The sequence below is a fragment of the Nuphar pumila genome, chromosome 3, assembly GCF_984573655.1.
Source record: "Nuphar pumila chromosome 3, dmNupPumi1.hap1.1, whole genome shotgun sequence".
NCBI lineage: Eukaryota > Viridiplantae > Streptophyta > Magnoliopsida > Nymphaeales > Nymphaeaceae > Nuphar > Nuphar pumila.
The window spans coordinates 26,065,732-26,079,881 of record NC_143251.1 but is presented as its reverse complement, the minus strand read 5'-3'; the positions used below and the strand labels follow the sequence as shown (position 1 = coordinate 26,079,881).

The 14,150-nt window shown below is 38.1% G+C and overlaps 1 protein-coding gene across 1 annotated transcript in view; it reads right to left on the bottom strand.

The window, feature by feature from the left end:
- The window catches only part of LOC149842361 (DNA-directed RNA polymerase II subunit RPB2-like), a 35,945-nt gene continuing 21,795 nt past the window's right edge, over window positions 1-14,150 (bottom strand). The window contains exons 11-25 of the mRNA XM_089999089.1: window positions 6,196-6,272; window positions 5,981-6,088; window positions 5,276-5,392; window positions 4,328-4,483; window positions 4,121-4,222; window positions 3,790-3,915; window positions 3,615-3,692; window positions 3,441-3,536; window positions 3,219-3,334; window positions 3,067-3,136; window positions 2,931-2,984; window positions 2,702-2,845; window positions 1,986-2,285; window positions 1,176-1,598; window positions 1-822 (exon numbers count right to left, since the gene is read on the bottom strand). Of these exons, the coding sequence (XP_089855215.1) occupies window positions 703-822; window positions 1,176-1,598; window positions 1,986-2,285; window positions 2,702-2,845; window positions 2,931-2,984; window positions 3,067-3,136; window positions 3,219-3,334; window positions 3,441-3,536; window positions 3,615-3,692; window positions 3,790-3,915; window positions 4,121-4,222; window positions 4,328-4,483; window positions 5,276-5,392; window positions 5,981-6,088; window positions 6,196-6,272 (2,087 nt within the window). The 3' untranslated portion in view covers window positions 1-702. The remainder of the gene's footprint in view (window positions 823-1,175; window positions 1,599-1,985; window positions 2,286-2,701; window positions 2,846-2,930; window positions 2,985-3,066; window positions 3,137-3,218; window positions 3,335-3,440; window positions 3,537-3,614; window positions 3,693-3,789; window positions 3,916-4,120; window positions 4,223-4,327; window positions 4,484-5,275; window positions 5,393-5,980; window positions 6,089-6,195; window positions 6,273-14,150) is intronic.

The following is a 14,150-nucleotide window of genomic DNA, read 5'->3' as shown; positions in this document are numbered from 1 at the left end:
AACAATGCAAAATTCAAATAAGCTTCATTCATGCAGTTGGAAAGGCTTCATAATCCAATACAACAGCAGATGAACATGTTCACCTATGATTACACCAACAAGACATCATAAGGAGTGCACCCCTCAGGAACAACAGAAGGAAAGCAAACTTACTCCCTCACAACCATCTCTTTAAGCTGAAGTCCAAATTAATCACAACTACCTCTTTACAGTAGTCACCAACTTGTATAGACATCTGCAAGCATATAACCTTAAACTATCATGGCCATGTTCCCTGCCAGAGAAACAGAACACAGACACCTTCAACAACTTTACAGTGATCTTTTTACCCCTCTACTCTTGAAAGCAAAGTCTGCAATTGTAACAGGCACATGATTTCTATTCTTCAACCTAGATGCTGGCAGGATGAGAAAAACGATAACCGGGCGTTGACATAAAGAGCAGTGTAAATCCTGCCTTATACATCTCAAAGGAGAAAAGGCTTTGAATGCTGCAATATGCTTATGATCCTTTCTTCTTTTGGTCTTTGGCCTTTTGAAAGCAAAGTCTGCAATTGTAACAGGCACATGATTTCCATTCTTCAACCTAGATGCTGGCAGGATGAGAAAAACGATAACTGGGCGTTGACATAAAGAGCAGTGTAAATCCTGCCTTGCATTTATCCATCTCAAAGGAGAAAAGGCTTTGAATGCTGCAATATGCTTATGATCCTTTCTTCTTTTGGTCTTTGGCCTTTTTTATCTCTTTCGTAAGCATTCTAGGTGCAATTGCCATGGACATTAGCTCTTGGAATAACAGCTTACAGGCATATGGTATGTATACCTGAAAATTTTCAGATAAATTTTTTCAGACACTGATAGATTAATGAAAGGTAAAAGGCCACACTTGAACCAAAGTCCAGATGACCTCAAGGCAATCATCAGATGGAGAAAGAACCAACAACCAAATTCAGATCCCTTAATATTGTACAAAAAAAAACTAGCGAAGAATCCATAGATCTTCGTATACAAATACCCAAGGGTCCATGTCCTCAAACCTTCTTAGAATACCTTACACATCTTAAAAGTAGTGTAGAACAGAAGCACATTTTCTGTTATGCATGTATTAGCCTGAAACCCAAAAAAAGATTCAAAAAACACAAAAAACAGAGCTGAAATGGGTAGAGAAGCTCAAACCTGAACAATGTCCGTCTTGTTCTTACAGCCTCTGCACTCAAAAGAATTTTTCTTGAGATTGGCAATTGCAATGAGCCCACAATGCTCACAGACATGGATCCTGTATGCATCACTTTGATCGAATAATCTTTCCTTGAGGAAATGTGCAGCTCCATGAGCAATCATACAATCACGTTCCATCTCTCCAAAACGCAACCCTCCATCACGAGACCGCCCTTCAGCTGGCTGCCTTGTAAGAATCTGGACAGGCCCACGACCCCGAGAGTGAATCTTGTCGTCCACCATATGCTTTAGTCTCTGATAATATGTAGGCCCAAGGAATATCATAGCTGTGAGTTTTCGTCCAGTGTGACCATTGTACATGGTTTCAAATCCACGCATCTGGTATCCACATTTATGAAGGGCCTTGCTGATATTATCGACCTAAGAGAAGCAAAAGATTGCAACATGAATATTAGCTCAATTTCCAAGAATTTTAAGCAAAAACTTTAGACTACTGAATGTCTTTGTATTCCGACTTATACATAAAGGACATCTGAACATTCTACAAAACCTAGTCAATCTCAATCACTATTTGCTAGGAAATGCATAAAGTTAGCACTGTAGTTTCACTTTCACCCAGATTACTTAGTTCAAGCCCTCTAGCTACCACAAGTGCTTGGGCTATTAAATAATGGATGATATTGTTGAATGAGGGTAATCAAGGATTTAGCATAAAACTTGCATCTCAAACTTTAAATAAATGATAGCGAAATTTTTAAGTTCTTAAAAACAAGATTCAAAGTCTAGGAACAATGCAGCATCACATACTGTGACATCAGTAAATGGAGTAGCATCCCCTTCTTTCCCCATATGAGCTGCCACTTTGCCCATGATGCACTCAATCAGCTGCCCAATTGTCATTCGAGATGGAATAGCATGTGGGTTGACAATTATGTCAGGGGTAATTCCCTCCACCGTCCATGGCATGTCCTCTTGACTATATGTCATGCCTACAGTCCCCTTTTGGCCATGCCTGCTACTAAATTTATCTCCAATCTGCGGAATACGTACAGATCTCATCCTAACTTTCACGAACCTCAAACCATCAGCATTTGTTGTCAACAAAACCTGCAGGAGTAACCACAGAATGGTTAAAGAAATAAGAAGCAGCAAAAGATTAAACTATACAATCCACGAGGAATCCAACAAAATGAGATCTAATTTCCATTCATGTGTCCTGAGAAGCCAGTGAGCTACTGCAGTTTCATATTTTCAAAGAGTCTGATTACTAGGAGTCAGAGAAAAACTAAACTGACTAAAAACCCACAACTTGCTACAGGAGAGAGAGGGCTCATAAACGCTCAATTAATTCACCCAGTTCATGTCGCTCATGAACATACTCAACTTGATGACCATCTTCAGTTACAAAATTCAGCCCACTTGCCTGAGTCAACTTGTTGAGCAGCTCAAGGGCCTTATCAGTCACAAGTCAAATCAACATTTTGGAAAAGATCAACAACAAAAATGCTAAGCAATTTATCTACCTGATCGACCATGCCACTTTCACTATGGCGCAAGCTTGTGCTATGATCACGTCTTGTATAGCGTGATGCTTGTCCTTGTGTTTCATCCTGAGAAATAGGTGATGTCTTCCCAATTATCGCATCCTCACCTGAGACCCGTGTACCCTAGGGCATAAACAATAAATCCGTTAGACGCAAACAAATTACACGCAGCTTTATATTATTATGGACAATGGGAATAAGTACTCACGGGAGGTGCAAGACCATCATCATCCAATTTGTCATATGATCCATGTCGCATACCCTGCAAAAACAGAAAAAGAGATGAACTAAGATTCATGGATAATATGGAAAAGAAACGGAAACAGGATTCTTTCAACATTCACCATGGTGTTCTCACGATTTGGACGTCCGAAATCCTCTTTAACAAGCGTCCCCATCTTCTTCTCCTCGTCCCTAAACAAGAAGACTAACAGACCAATTACATCGCCAGAAATATGTTTATACACAGAAAAGTGTGTGAATCAAAAGCTTTTACCTGTATGAACGGAAAAACAATGACCGAAAGAATCCACGATCAATTGAAGATTGATTCATTATAACAGAATCTTCTTGATTGTATCCCGAGTAGCATGCAATAGCAACAATAGCATTCTGGTGAAACACAACAAAAGAAAGACTTGCAAGGGGTTAAGCAATCGACAAAAATTAATGACAACCAAAAATTCTACCAATGAAGACAATAACCACATCATCTTACAATTCCAGCTGGCAGCTGCCTGAAATGTAAATGTTCCATGGCACGCGTGGTAACGAGAGGCTTCTGAGGATAGTAAAGAACATAGGCCAAAGTATCCTATAAACAATGAAAAGATTCAAAATCAGTACCTCGGCAAATTGGGAGAGGTGGAGAGCATGCTAACCAGCAACTTACCATCCGTAGTTGATAGTTGGTCACATACATTCCCATTGCTTGTTTACCCATCGCTGACTGGTATGTGTTACGAGGAGACTGCACAATATTCCAAAATGTAAAAGGCCAGCACTATTGTAGCAATGTACGCACAGATATTAGCTCACAATACAAATTTTATTCAATAAAAACCAACCTGATTATGATCAGGAAATGGAATTATAGATGCGCAAACACCCAATATCAATGAAGGATGGATTTCACAATGAGTGTAGGTCTCTGAGTAAGCTTCTTCAGGGTTGAGCCTTGCACTGACTAGATCCTACAATCAAATACAACATGTTTTCACTTACCATTGCATCACACTGCTTCACACAAAATCATTTACAACAAAGCATCTCAAGGGCATGCAAGTAACAGACCTACTTAATTATAGAACCCAATGGTTATACATTAACCCATAACAGTAAGAAACTTTACAGGATGGTGGACAAAAACCTGCTAAAGTTGGATGTAATAAAACTTACGGAAATAGTCATTGATATCATTGTAGTTTCTTCTTCTTCTGTGTCTATATATTCTATGAAACCTTTCGCCACAAGATCATGCCAACCTTCTTCCTGGCTTTCCTGAGAAAAAATAAACAAATCCAGGGTTAAAAGAATCCACCAATACATGTTGAACAGACACTAAAAGAAGATAAAATTGTGTGCTGAATCAGATTTGATATATACTCTCTGCTGAAGAGCTTGAATATCTTTTTTCTTGATCAGTAGTCTTTGTTTTTCTACTATGAATAAAGGACGACTGCAGCGACCATAGTCAGTATATAGGCGTAGCTCTTTTAAGCGGATATCTCGAACAACTCCAACTTCGGTATTAACATCGACCTGCCAATCAAAGTAAATATCATCATGATGAATTGCAACATAAACCAGAAATCAATATGAATTCTACAATGGAAAGAAAGAATAGCTTTGTCTGTAGCATCAGAGTATGAAGATAAAAACCAAACTTGAAGAAAATAGCATGTGTGGATGCTTCCCCAGCAGGATGTTGATAATACAAGCCGCGAGCGGGTTTCAAGAGCAGGACAAATACTATAATACAAACCTAAAAAAATAATCAGATTAGCACCATAACTACATGGAACTATACTTCCCTCATTAGAGTCATTGAAATATATTGTCTATGGATCTTGAAAATGTTTTTTTATAAGCATGTTTTCTAACATAGAGATCTTACAAATAGGTCAAAACAGGGCAATCTCCCTGACATAGTGAGAAATATCTGAAAAGAACAGTTTGTGGGTTTAAGCAGGCTACTAAACAATTCTAAAACACACATCACTGACTTCGTTAGATAGCTTACACAGACTTGGTTCATATTCAAGATAATCATTCATTGCTGATTATGGCATCAAAGGAACGGAAGTACAATCAACAGTGTTAGTCCTACATGCAGAACACTATTTCAATAAGAGTAGAGAAAACACAAATACAGATGCAAAAATGTTCCAGCCCAACTCGTTCCTTGAGATGCTTCCCATGGAATTAAAATTGTTAAGGAAATAGTAGCAAATCCATCAACCAGAAAAGACAACATATAGGACAATATATTTCATATGACACAAACACAACCTTTAAAGGAAGCACACCCAATCATCTTCAACTATTACAGACCTGTCTCCTGAGATCTCGGAGGGTTTTCACCAAAAGCTCAGGATTCCGATGAATGCCAACCCAACAGCCATTGACAAAAATTTTAGTTGATTGCAGAATGACAGCAGGAGATATTTCCTGTAAAGGATTAAACAATAAGACTTCCTCATGCACACACAGTGTATATATATATATATATATATATATATATATATATATATATATATATATATGAGAATGGGGATTGTGTTGCCCCCTTTTCTGTTATATCACATTAGGATGCTTCAAAAATCATAGTTTTAGGTGTTTTATGCTAGATCTGATTCTGAACAGTTAGATGTATTTATCATTGCTTATTTATTAAGAAGCAAGCTTTGTTTCGAATTGATTTGATGCAAAAATGTAAATTTTTTATCATCAAATTTTAGTACAATATCAACCATTGATTTTTTTACCCCTTTAAAATACACGTGAGCATAAAGATGTTTAATCAAAAACATGTTTTCAATTGAATAAACAATGACAAATACATTTAATGGTTTGGATCTAGCATAAAACACCTAAAACTATGATTTTTGGAGGGTCCTAATATGACCTAACAAAAAAAGAGGCAGCACAATACTCTCTCTCTCTCTCTCTCTCTATATATATATATATATATATATATAGAGAGAGAGAGAGAGAGAGAGAGGATTCAAACGCATAAAGCAATATCAGAAAGGCAACCTCAAAATTTTCAGTGCTCCACTCTTCCAGAAACTCCAGAATTGGATTTGCTGCTGAACCCACTGTTATATACACCATCAGAGCTAGATTTTTCACCAATCCACAAGCCTGATACAACAGCAGGTCCCATTAGAAGAAATTTAAATCAGGTACAAAACATTAAAACAAATATGAAACAAATGAACGAAGTAAGCCAGTGCATGCACATTATTTACCTGTCCTTCAGGTGTTTCTGCAGGACACATCATTCCCCAATGTGAATTGTGCAACTGACGAGGCTTTGCCAATTTCCCTGGGTAAAAGTAAAAAAAAATGCCATAGATTTATGGGTATCAGACATGCAAGAATCCAAGATAAACCAATATCAATAAGGTTCAAAATAAAAGTGGACGGTGTTAAAATGTAAAATGTAACATATATAATATATATAATATAATATAATATAATTATTATATATATTTTTATTTTTATTTTATTTTCTTTCCTTTTTATTTTTTGTTTTATTATCAAATTCATTTTGAACTAGATTTTATAATCTAGTCAAGTCCCAACTAGGACTTGACTAGGATATAATCGTTGGACCTAGTCCAACAGTTATATTTAGAGCCGTTGGACCAACGACTCATCTCTCTCCCACTTGTATAAATAGGAGTGATCCTCCTCAATAATGTATCAATGCTTTTTAAGCATTTCTTGTGAAGAAATAAAGACATTATTTTAGTGTGTTCTTCCATTTTTACCCTTTTATGGGTTGTGTTTGAGGTGTCTCCAATAGACACTCCTTGAAAATTTCTTGTGCTTTTGTGGAAGACCACCATTTCATTACATGGTATCAGAGCTTTGAAGACCTTTGGATCTTGAAGATTTTTATTTCATTTTACGTGCTTCCTTTGCAAATAGTGATTTATCCTGTTGTTCGTGACTCAAGAGACTTTTTTTGAAAGAAAGCATTTGGAGGAAGCTTGGCTACGGAATTTTGTGATTGTGCCCATTCTTCTCCTCTCTTATCTTTTTCTTTCTCTATTTTTTCTTTTCTCATCTATCCTATCTTTTTCTCATCTATGACAATGATAAAACTATGTCACATGGGTGCGGGTGCGGGAGCTGGTGCGGGTGCGGGTGCGGGTGCGGGTGCGGGGATTCGGCACTTCCAAAAAACCCGGGTGCGGGGGTGCGGCAGGGGCAAAAATGTAAAAAAAAAATTATATATATATATATATATAATTTTGAAGTTTTAACAGTTTTAACATTTAACAGTAAACATTGTCATAAACTCATAATATGATTTATCATGCATGTAGTATATCAACCTAAATATCAAATTACCTAAATATCAAATTATCAATCAAATAAGTAAAGCAATTACATAAATCGACCTAAATATCAATCAAATAAGTATGCATAAAAGAACTAAATTACATACCAAAGTATATCCTGATGAAGTAATGGATGCTAATAATTTTCTTCTTCATCATCAAATGCATCATTAGAAGGAATACTGGGCTCAGCTAAATCCATGTTTGTTACGTTGAATTCATGTTCTCCCTCGAAGTCACACTCTTCTGGGTTTACATCCCAAAATTTGGATGTTCCTTGTCTGCATTATAAACCCAATTTGAAAATGATAAATACAATACAAGTATATTTAAATGAAAACTAAGAAATAATCAAATAACTAAGAGAGCAAATTAGTACCTGTATTCATCATTGCTTCGCGAAAGTAATCGAAGATTTGAATGAACATATACTAAATCCTCTGCACGCTTGCTGGTGAGTTTATTTCTCTTCATGTTGTGGATTTGAGAATATGTGCTCCAATTTCTTTCACAACAAGATGAACTAGCAGACTGCGATAGCAATCTTAATGCAAGACGTTGCAGAAGAGGTGTTTCCGATCCAAATGTTGACCACCATGTGATAGGATCTATATTATCTTCTTCTCTCGCGAATAATGCCGGTGCATATAATCTCGAAGATGAAAATTTTCCAAACTCTTGTGTGACTTGATGTAGAAGATGTGCTTCTGGAAAAAGTCTTGTCATACACATATTTCTATGTCTTGATAGCTCTGGGTCTAAATTTGGAGGGACACGACCAATACCACCAGCCCGCCACTTATTTGCATAATATTTTGGATTAAGAGAATGTGCCATGCAATGCAAAGGCGTGTTGCTCTTATCCCATCTTCTGACTAAAATTGAATGAATATGATTAAAAAAATCTGAATCATCCAATGCAGGATTTTTTTCTTCATGCATGAAAACTATAGCTTGTATTTTTTCAATCATATTATCCCACATTTCATAAACTCTGTGAAGCATGGGCTCATCCTTATCAACTTCTCTTAACATTTCCCAAATAGGTTGTGTAAATTGAAGGAAGTATACCACTCTGTCCCAAAACTCATCATCAATAATGAATTTCTTAATTTCTTGAGCCTTCATATCATCATCAACACGATAGAATGTCCAATTTTCATCAGTCACCATTAATCAAAGCATTCTTCACTCTTTTAATCCTCTTCATCATCACAATGATGGACGCAAAACGTGTTTCAGCGACCTTCAACAATTTCAAATCAGAATGCCTATTAAATATAGCATTAGCACGATGGTGGTTAACAACAAAATTCCTAATGCTTTTGACATTTCTTTCTAAATCTTCAATCCATGAACATAAAGCATATGCTTGTGAATTTTCTTCTTCTTTGGGGTTGCATATGCTCTTTAGGGCTAGATTTAAGCTGTGTGCTACACAGGGAGTCCAAAAAATATGAGGGTACTCACTCTCCAAACTCAACGCTGCACTTTTACAAACCGGAGCGTTGTCTGTAATGATTTGTACCACTTTCTGATCACCCACTTCTTTTATCACTTCTATAAACAATCCCTTCAAATACTCTGCATTTTTATATTCCCCAGATGCATCAACTGCTTTCAAGAATATTGGGCCACTAAGCGAACAAGCAATGAAATTGATTAATGGACGCCTTTGAATATCTGTCCATCCATCAGACACAATGGAAACTCCATTTTGCTCCCATGAATATTTTTTAATTTCTAGCAACCTCTCCACGTTTGCCCTCTCTTCTGCAAGAAGTGTGGTTCGTATTTTTTCTGAACTTGGAGGCACATAACCACTCAAATTACAATTTGCCAAGGATGTTACTAAATCCTTCCAATAAGGATTTCTAGCCGCATTAAATGGGAGTGAACCAGAATAAAAATACCTCCCAACTTTTCTATCCAATTCTTCTCTTCCATATGTATTGAATGCTGCTTGTATCGTTCCTCTACCTCCTAGATTGACTTTTCTTTTTTTTTCAGCATCTTCTTGATGGCTTGCAAATGGCACACTGACTGCAGAAGAATCGGCCATTGCCTTTCTCTTCTCATATTCTTCTTGTATTTTCTTGTATTGCCTTTGCATTGACTCATCAACTTTTCTGCAAGCTGAAATGCCATGTCCTGGTATCTTCAACAAATGAGCCTTCACTCTTGTGTAAGACCCAACAAAATCTTTTTCGCAGAGCTTGCATCGAAATCTTTTGTTCCCACCACCTCCTTCTCCAGTTTTTGCAAGTTTATCTACATGTATCCATAGTGGCCCCACATCATCAATCCCACTGCAACTATCAGCAAAACTAGCAGCAGAACTCACATGTTGGGATGAGGATGACGCAAGTCCTTTCCCTTTATCCGTCATTTTTATCCTGAAAACACAAAAAAAAAATACATTACAATTTTCAATTCAATTCAAAAAAAAAAAGACAGATGGGGGAGGGGCTCAGCCCCTCCCCTGTCGACCCCCAAAGAAAAAAGATGGGGGAGGGGCTCGGCCCCTCCCCTGTCGACCCAAAAAAAAAAAAAACAGATGGGGGAGGGGCTCGGCCCCTCCCCTGTCAACCCAAAAAAAAAAAAGCTGATGGGGGAGGGGCTCGGCCCCTCCCCTGTCGACCCAAAAAAAAAAAGATGGGGGAGGGGCTCGGCCCCTCCCCTGTCGACCCAAAAAAAAAAACTGATGGGGGAGGGGCTCAGCCCCTCCCCTGTCGACCCAAAAAAAAAAGATGGGGGAGGGGCTCGGCCCCTCCCCTGTCGACCCCAAAAAAAAAAAAGATGGGGGAGGGGCTCGGCCCTTCCCCTGTCGACCCAAAAAAAAAAAACTGATGGGGGAGGGGCTCGGCCCCTCCCCTGTCGACCCCCCAAAAAAAAAAGATGGGGGAGGGGCTCGGCCCCTCCCCTGTCGACCCAAAAAAAAAATGGGGGAGGGGCTCGGCCCCTCCCCTGTCGACCCAAAAAAAAAATGGGGGAGGGGCTCGGCCCCTCCCCTGTCGACCCAAAAAAAAAAAACTGATGGGGGAGGGGCTCGGCCCCTCCCCTGTCGACCCAAAAAAAAAAAAAGATGGGGGAGGGGCTCGGCCCCTCCCCTGTCGACCCAAAAAAAAAATGATGGGGGAGGGGCTCGGCCCCTCCCCTGTCGACCCAAAAAAAAAAAAAGATGGGGGAGGGGCTCGGCCCCTCCCCTGTCGACCCAAAAAAAAAAAAAGATGGGGGAGGGGCTCGGCCCCTCCCCTGTCGACCCAAAAAAAAAAAGGATGGGGGAGGGGCTCGGCCCCTCCTGTGCCGAAAAATGAGGGAGCAGGGGAGGCTCAGCCCCTCCCCTGCCGACCCAACAAGAGACCGAGAGAGGGGGGGGGGTGCTCGGCCCCTCCCCAGCCGACCCAAGAAGACAAGAGACATACCTGCGAGCCGAGAGGAGGAGTCTGGGCGGCGGCGCTGGGGGCGGCGACGCTGGGGGCGGCGATGGGAGAGCTCGAGCTCAGGGGGAGAGAGAGGAGAGATTAGGGCAAAAAAATTTTTTTGCCCTAATCCTCCTCCTTTTCATCGGGGGGGGGGGGGGAGGGGGGAATTTCGCCCAAAAATTTGGACAAAAATGACCCTGGGTGCGTTGACCGCACCCAGGGTCGTGTTGACCGCACCCGGTGCCGCACCCGCACGCGATCCCGCGTCGCATCGCGTCGACGCGGGTGCGGCACCTGTTTTGCCGAGTCCCTGTGACATAGTGATAAAATCACCATCATACCTATAAAATTAAATTACACCAACTATGTAACGTGGGCTTCAATCATAAAGCATCACATTTGGGGAAAAGGGTTGTGGGGTATAGTGGATGGTTCCAATTTGAAACCGAAATTAATTCTCACAAAAATTGAGAATAACAAAGAAGTACCTCTCACGAAAGGAGAGAAGAATAAGGCGTTGGTGACCTATGAGAAAAAATAGAAAGAGTGGAGGACAGGGCACGTCAAAATTATGTTATGTCTAATTAATAGCATTGACATTAAGAAATGCTCTAGCCTTGCTAAATTTGAGCATGTCGATAAAGCTTGGGAATATCTTAGAAATATGTATTCCCTTAAAGATATTGCACCTATGTGCAATTTGCAAGACAAAGTTTGGATGATGACTTAAAAGGACTAAACTATTAAGAAATATTACAATGAGTTATTTGAACTTTAGGAGGAATTGCTCTTCTTGAGACAAAATGGCATTGTTCTGAAGATATCGAGTTTCGCTAAAAGTAACTTGCTATAAAACACTTTTATCAATTTATAAACAATTTAAGACCGGAATTTGAGTCGACCAAATCAGCTCTTTTACATTGAGGAAAGGTTCCCTCTATCATTGATACTATATAGGAACTAACTAGGGAGGAAAACAGACTTAAAAAAGAATACTCCAAAACCTGAAGATGATTCTGTTATAGTTGTGTCTAGACCGGATAATTATGTGTGCACTTATAGGCCACCTCGTTTCGGTAAACAAAATGGTGATTTTGACAAAAGAAAAGTCATTTGCCACCACTGTCATAACTTGGGGCACTATACGCCTCAATGTCCTAAGCTAAAAAAAGAGAAGAAAAGAAAGTTGCATCTGTCGGATCGGAATCAAAATATCAAGATGCACCGGTATTTATGGCTCAATTAATGGAGATCCTTCAACCTCTTCTCAAAAGAGCATCATCCTCAACTGAAGCCTCAACTGGAGCAGTTGTAACATCATTCTCCGATCCCGGTAACTTTCCTTAGCTCGTTAACTCTGGTGCTTCTTTGACCCCAAATGTCAATAGCTTATCTGAATGTCTTAAAAATAACTCAAGCTGCTGAAATAGAAGGAATAGAAAATTTTGAAAAACTTCATAAAAAAATTTATCCCAAAAGTTAGATATATTCTTAAACTAAATTTAAACATTTTGTCTGTTTCTCAAATATTTGATTATGGGTGTAACATATCTTTCTCTTCTCATGGTTGTTGGATACATGATCGTCGGTCAGGGAAGCTAATTGAGGAAGACCATAGAGAATGAGGACTCTATTATATGAATTTTTTGGAATTGTCTATGCTTTCTGTTATAATGTTTAGAAAATAGAGTTGGATTTATGTCACAAACGACTTGGTCATCCTCATATGTCTAAAATCTTACATTTTTCAAGTTTATAAAAATTTTGTAATTCTGAAAGTTTTACTTGTAAAGATTGTATCATTGGCAAAATGAAAAGATTATCATTTCATGATAGAACTTTTATTTCCTCTAGACCACTTGAATTAATACATTCGGATGTTTGAGGTCCTGCACCAGTTATTTCAAAAAGTGGATATCCATATTATATAATTTTTGTCGATGACTTTTCTAGGCATACTTGGATTTACTTTCTTAAGTATAAATATGAGATTTTTTTACACTTTTAAACATTTCATAAAATGTTTAAAAATAAATTTCAAAATGATATTTCGATTTTTCGCATTGATTCATGAGGAGAATTTATTTTCAAAGATTTCAAAGAATTCAAAGACTATCTCAACTTATATGGCATCATGCATCAAAGATCTTGTCTACACACACTACAACAAAATGGCCTGGCCGAACGTAAACATCGACACATCATGAAAACCACTAGGACTTTATTAATAGCAAATCAAGTTCCAAAGAAATTTTGGGCAGAAAGTGCCCTAACTGCTACCTATCTTATTAATCGAATGTCATCTTCTTTGAAAAATATAACTCCAATTAAAAAACTTGTTAACTTATCTTCTGATTATTCTAAATTAAGAGTCTTTGGATGCAAGTGTTTTGTTTTCACCAACAAGAATGACAAACTCTCTCCCCGTGTAATTTTTTGTGCCTTCTTAGGATATGCCGATAATCAAAAAAGCTATAGGTGTTTTGATTTTCAAAATGAAAAATTATATGTATCAAGAAATGTATCTTTCCTAGAGAAAGAAAGTTTTTTTGAATTTAAAAAAACCCAAGGAAGTCATTGAATATTCATTTTTAATAAATTTGACTTTAAAATCTAATGAATGTGATTTTGACAATGATCAAAGTACTATTGATTTTGAACATAATGTTGATAATAAAGAGTAAACTCATAAGGACGTTAGCCTACAATATTCAAGACGTAGAGAGTCAAATCTTCTATATGCATTAGAAAAATATTCTAAAATATCAACCAGAAGGTCATCCAGAATTTCTAGACCTCATAAAAAATTTGTGTCATACAAATCTTTTTCACCCACATAGAGGGCAGTTATTGCATTAATACAATCATATGCAGAACTGTCATCCTATTCTCAAGCCAAAAATCATATAGAATGGGTAGAAGTCATGAAAGCAAAATTAGACGCATTAGAAAAGGCTAACACTTGGACTATTCAAGATATTCTTCTAGGTAGGAAACCTATATGTTGTCGATGGGTTTACAAAGTCAAAACTAAGAGTGACGAAACTCTTAAAAGGTATAAAGCTTGATTAGTGGCCAAAGGGTATGCTAAAGAGTATGGTATCGATTATGAAGAAACTTTTGCCCCAGTTGCTCGTATAACCATTGTCAGAACATTAATAGCCTTGGAGTCTATTAGAAAATGACTCATATTTTAGATGAATGTCAAAAATGCTTTTCTCAATAAAAATCTAGTTGAAGTACACATGGAAGCCCCACCTGATATTAGTATCCGTAAGGGTAAAGCTCTTCGTTTAGAAAAAGCCCTTTATGGTCTTAAACATGCACCAAAAGCCTGGTATGACAGATTTAGTCATGTTATGCTTGATATTTGTTTTCAATCTTACTTGACTGACACTACTTTGTTTATTAAGAATTCTGATGTAGGAA